Raw genomic sequence first — 6,025 nt, forward strand, 5'->3', positions numbered from 1 at the left:
GTGCGGGCGCTGGGCGGGGGGGGGGCGGGGACGGCCGCCCCGTGCCCCGGCGGGCCTGGTCTTCTGGGGGATGCGGCCCCTGGGCGCTCCCCGGCTGAAGCCGCCCAGCGAGGCGTTGGTGGCCATGTTGAAGACCAGCTTCCTACGGCTGCTCTGCTGGAAACGCGTGATTGCAAGGGCTGCGCCTCGCCGGTGGCGGTAGCAGGCCCCAGGCTGTGGAGACCGCTCTCTACCTGTGATGGCAGCGGAGCCTGCCCAGGCTCCCCTGCGGGAGAGGCAGCATACAGAAAGCGTGGTTAGATGCAGTTGCGTTTTACGCTGTCGCAGTTAGGATTTCATAAGAAATGAAGGCACGTGAATGAATTAAGTATGATACACATTCATGGTTTTATATTGCGATGGTACATCAAAAAAGCCAAGGTGTGTAAGACAGTACAAGTTCAAATTCGTAACGCTGCAACCTAAGGTGAGATGTGAAAGATAATTAAAGTGAGCTTGAGATTCCTTCACTCCTGTACAAACCCATTGCCTTCTTTCTTTTCCCTTCGCCTGTCCCCATGCCCTTCAAAACGAAGCCTTTAATAGTACAGGTATGCAGAATTGATCCCTTATTCCTGTCTGTATTTGCACTAAAGACTGAAGTGTCCCACCAGCTTCATTTTCACCACGCAGCCAACCACGACTGGTACCACCACACTGTAACCTACTGCTGTGAAAGCACCCTGTTTACAAATCCTTACTAGAAATGAGCCAGTTATTCTACACTGGAAAGTCTTCGTCGTCATCCTGATCTGTAAAACGTTCTGGTTACTGTCATTTCTGTGCCAGGTATGAATGATCATGCTCTTCACAGTTTGAAGTGACTCCTGGATCACAGGCTACTTTGTGCGTGGAGCTCTTTGCCAGGGGGAAGCTTTTTTGCATGTTCCCTGTTATTGAAGAACCCGAGCCCCTGCCAGGTTTGAGGTGCTTCACCTTGTTTAGTCACAGCAGACGTGTTTCAGAACTGCTCAAAGCCACACGAGGAGACGGCGGCAGTGTAATTACTTCCTTGCTGCTTCTCTCTACGCTCCTTCCTTCTCTGCCTGTTTGCTGGCTACCCTTTTGTCCTCATCCCCGATCGCTACCTGGGAGACCAAATCTTCAGCTGCTGCCCCACTTTGAATCACTATTTTGCATCTGCCAGGTAAAACACGTCCCGGTTTTGCCTCAAATGCAGGATTCCTCCTGCACAGAACCGCTCCTCCTTTTTACTGCACGTGCCTAATTGATTTTGAAATGATCTGCCCACGTGCCGTGAGCCATGCATTGACACTTCAGCCTTTCTGAAAGGACAGGACAGTGGGGGAAATCACTTTTTACCTGTTTTTAAAGCTGCTGCTTATAATCTTTAGTACTGGCTTTTATTTTAGTAAGAACTAGTGTTTCAACAGTCAATACGTACGAAAACGAAATGATACTCAAGCTGTGCTTCAAACCATTCAGTACTCCAATGCATCAGCAAAGGAAACATCTACCACCGCTTTTTCACAAAGATTTTACAAAAATACAGAAAGGCCTGCATACCTTCCATGTTTTATCTGTTCCCCATACATACTGTCCAGTTTCCACGAAAGACAGATATATGAAAATAACTGATCCAGACTCTACCCTCGTCACCTCTGAATTACACGAAGATTGTTATAAGGAATACTTTACAATACATCTACCTACTTCAGAATTTAAAGACTAGCATGATCCTATTCTGCCTCAGGCCAATGTTACCATGGCTCATTAGGTTTGCTACATAAACCAGAATACGGCTTCACAGCAGAGAGGTGATACTCATAAGCGCCACAGGGATGAGAAAAAAGTATTTCATGTAAGAACAGTAACTCTGGTATCTGGAACAGGATGAAGCTGAGTTTTGAGATACTCCCGCTGTACACAGATATAGAGCGAGTTATGAAAGAGAGTGCTTAACTTAGAAATTCAGAATTTATTTACAAGTTTTCACTAGAAAAAGGAAACAACATAAAACTCTCCTCCTGGATATACTCTACTCTGCAACACACTGCAACTGAAGATCATTAAATTCATTTACACATTTTACAGATTTATCTTTGTATACAACAGCGTACGCTTTAGTCATCAAGACGTCGGAAGAAGAGATGATAAACTAAGCTGCTTTAAAATAATGAAACTGCCAGGTTTCCTTTGGCCTTCCCCACTTTAAAAATAAGCTAAAACATTTTAGCAGAGGAACAGACATAAGACTTCTAACTTTTCTAAAAAAGGTACATGAGAATCAGAATTCTTCAGTTCAAACTTGCTATACAACATTGGACCTAACCCAGCAGTCTTAATTGAGACGAGATCTGTGCCAAAGCAATTAGCGATATTCTCTGCGACAGGACTGCAAGATCACACCCACAGTTTCAGTTTCGAAGCTGTTAATTTAACAAAGGAAGATGGAGGGCGGGGGAAGCAGCAGCAGGAATAGGAGAGGCTGCAAATTTGCTGGGTTTTAACAAAGAATTGCATCGGAAAAGGGCACAGTATTCCCCTCCCACATTGCCCAAGAAGCTCGGAATACAAATGGCTCCCCACTTCCAACACGCTAATAACCGCGCAGAGGTTTAACACACGTTTTAAAAAGTCTAATAATCCTTGACAGAACAGGAACAAACGCTAATCGCTAATATCACCCGCTAGTCTAAATTAACACAGAATTGCCCAGCTTTAGGTACAGCTTTTTTAGATTTTGCATAGCAATTGCACCTATTTTCAACTCACTTCACCATCAGCATGAAACATTAGTGATTTTAAAAGACTACCAAACACCAAAAATCCTGTTCTCAATCTAACCAGGAACATTCGCCTTCCAACGCAAACTGAATCAGGACTTCACCCAGCTAGTTTTTGTCTCCCTCAGTATCACAACTGTACTTCAGTAATTTGCAACGTGTTTGTAGAGCCTAATTCGTATTCTCTTAAACAGTACTGTGGTAGTAATTGAAATTAAAAACACTGGTTTTCTTAATTTAAAAATAAATTGGGAAGCGTACCGAAGGAAATTCATCCCTGAGTAACAAGACATTTAAAAACCCATCGACAACCATTGCAATACGTTACGACGCGTACTCTAACAGTCAACGCTGTTAACGGGCAGCAACAGAACTTGTCATAGTCCAATACATCTGCAGCGTTGTTGCATTGATCCCATTATCTTGTTTAATGAAACTGCAAGTGGACATTAGGGAATAGGATAAATAGAAATAGTGTCTTTATTATTTTAAGTTGAACGTCAAATTGAGAGCTAAACCGTGCTGGATCCCAGAAAACTCAGAGCAGTGATGGTTAGCAACACGCTTCTTTGGGTGTCCAAAAGATTTCCACCGAGTATCTTCAACCAAACAACAGGAGGAGAACGATTGTAATGGAGTTCACTGCTATTAACGGCACTGCAGAGAAAGAAGAGGGGTAATTGTGAAAATTTTCTTTTGCACCTCACAAAGCGACAGAATTTTGTATTACCTTGGGAGACTACCTTTTAAGGAGCAAAGTCAACCAGAATCTTAAAAATGCACTTAATTTTCCTATGCAAAAAAATCAGGATTAGTGGAAGGAGCCAGGATCAAAGCCTAGGATATTAAAAATTAGTAGGAAGCAACAGCATAAATATTTTTCTACGGCCCATCATGTTTTAACTTGAACCCAAACAACCCTTTCTCCAAATGAAACTAAACCATCTCAAAGTCAGTTTCTACCCTTGGCTTTGCTGTGATTTAGAAAAAAAAGTCTCCGTTTTTACTCTGTGGTGAGCAAGACAGGCAAGATTTGTTAATTCCTGTTTATCATCACCTATAAAAGGAATTTTTGGTGTGCTTTATAGTGAAAAACCGTAAGTAACTTACAAATTAAAGTCTATTTTCTTTTCCCCCCCATCCTTTCAGGCACGTAAGCCTGGCTTACCTTTAAGAACCCCAGGAATTACACTTCCCTCACTGGGTACTTCACATAAAATTGAATTTAGCCAAGGTGAAGCTAATTGCACACTCTGATCGATCACCAAGCTTCCCCCCAGCTCCCAAACTCCGAGGAAAGACAAGACGCAGCAGCGGCACCCCAAAGCCAGAGCCGGGGAACGTTTTACACTTTATCAAACTCGGGGCGCGAGCGCCGCACGCCGGGACCTGCACCCTCCTATACAGAGCCCACGCGTGAAGGAAGGACAGATTGGAAGTGACGAGCAGAAAGAGCAGCTGTTTGGTAAAAGAAAAAGAGTCAGAATACGGACGTTACTTCATTAGAGCACAGAAACAAAACTTTACAGAGAAAAAGATTGTCACCTTACCTCTCATAACGGTTCGGACAGATCGAATGAGGTTCATGAGCTGGGCTTTAATCCCTGGTTCCTCTCCAAATCCTCCAATCCCTTGGTCACTTCCCCAGCCAACTGCGTCACACAAAAACAGCCAGACACGTTAGAAAAGGAACCCAGAACCACGCGACAAATGCTATCGGCAGTATCAATGAGTGATCTATCTTGAATATGGTCATCAGTAACATTAGAAAAGCAAACTGCAAACCAACTTGCTCTATTTCAAGATCAGATTTTAAAACAATATACTGAGAGCTGTTACAAACCTTTTAATGAACGCAACAGTAACGACAGGTCAACGTTTCTGTAAAGGAAACCCTTACCTTTTTAACACACCGCTGTTCCCTGCCTGCCGCAGAAACAAATGACTTTATTTGGGCTTCGGAAAAACACCCGCCAAAATAAAAATGAACAAACTACATCTGTTCATAGTCCTTTACCAGAAGATAAAACAGCAAATAACTGTTGGGTATGAGGTGATGCTTCAGCACTGAGAAACGAGCTGCACGACAGAAAACGGTCAGCACAGATCCCAAATCAGGACGATTTCTGTAACTGCTACAAAAAAACCCAAATGGCTTGGGAACTTTTCAGAGGGCGACAGAAGTACTGAAGGTTTACAAAGCCCTTCAAGGGAGAAAACCCTTCCCAACCCACCGTGGGGAGGCAGAGAGTGTGGTCCCAGTGACGGGACCAGGGATTTTTGAATCCTGCTGGTCGCAGCCCTTGCCCATTTGGGGACGAGCGGAGCAGAGAAGGGAGCGGTTCTCAATATTCGAAGCTGCACTGTGCAACCTGTGAGTTTCTTTTCTCCAGAGACAGCTTTTGAGGGTGGGGGTTTTTTTTCCCTTTCTTGTCACCCTCACTCTGCTGGCACCGGGCTGGGGGCAGTAGGCGAGTCCTCTCCCTCACCGGCCTTGCCAGCCGCTGCTTCCCACTGGGATGAGCCTGGAGTTATTCCCAAGCCTCCCGAGTCACCCGGGGCCGACAAGTGGCATGACCCATCCTGTCAGTCCTCACATCTCCCTCTTCCTCGAGCTGCTGCTCAGCAGCAATGCAAAAGAAAACCCCAAACCGAGCAGGTCCCTCGCAGTGAATCCTGCTGGGGAACAGGAGAAAAGGGATAACTGTCCACACTCCTGCCAAAAAATCCAAGCTCAGCCTGACTTGGAGAAGTCAGGACTCTCTGGATCAGGAAACCGGGAAACCTCGGATCACAGGAAGTTTATTTCTGGGGCTTTGCAGACGTTTGCGTCGGTGGCTTTTCTGTCTTTTGCGGGGTTTTGTTTTCTTTTAAAGGACAAGGATGCCCAACCTCGGGGACCCTTCTCCAGCACCGCAGAAACGTGAGCGCGCAAAGACCGAGAAGCGCGATCTCGTCCAAAAAAAGGCAGGACCGGATGAAAGAAACCACCTCACGCCAGCACAACACCCTGACGTGCCGCACAAATGGGAGACGAAACAGTAGAAATGCACAGGAGAAAAAAAAAAAAAAGACAATTATGGAAAAAAAAGAGAGAGACACAAAGCAACGACGGGAGCGACGTCATCCACACCGGAAGAAAATTCAACTTCAAGACCCCAAAGCAGTTCCTTGCCTGCCGACGTTCAACACCGGCAAGGAAAGGCTGCGGGGGGGCCGCAGCACCGGGTCCCACGAAG

At 45.4% G+C, this 6,025-nt stretch overlaps 1 protein-coding gene across 1 annotated transcript in view; it reads right to left on the minus strand.

Annotated features, from left to right (window-relative positions):
- Nucleotides 1-1,960: 1,960 nt before the first annotated feature.
- Nucleotides 1,961-6,025, minus strand: part of IER3IP1 (immediate early response 3 interacting protein 1) — a 5,597-nt gene continuing 1,532 nt past the window's right edge. Inside the window, exons 2-3 of the mRNA XM_009278453.1 lie at nucleotides 4,337-4,438; nucleotides 1,961-3,443 (exon numbers count right to left, since the gene is read on the minus strand). Coding sequence (XP_009276728.1) covers nucleotides 3,388-3,443; nucleotides 4,337-4,438 — 158 coding nt within the window. The 3' untranslated portion in view covers nucleotides 1,961-3,387. The remainder of the gene's footprint in view (nucleotides 3,444-4,336; nucleotides 4,439-6,025) is intronic.

The sequence above is a fragment of the Aptenodytes forsteri genome, unplaced genomic scaffold (genome assembly GCF_000699145.1).
Source record: "Aptenodytes forsteri isolate BGI_AS27 unplaced genomic scaffold, ASM69914v1 Scaffold178, whole genome shotgun sequence".
NCBI lineage: Eukaryota > Metazoa > Chordata > Aves > Sphenisciformes > Spheniscidae > Aptenodytes > Aptenodytes forsteri.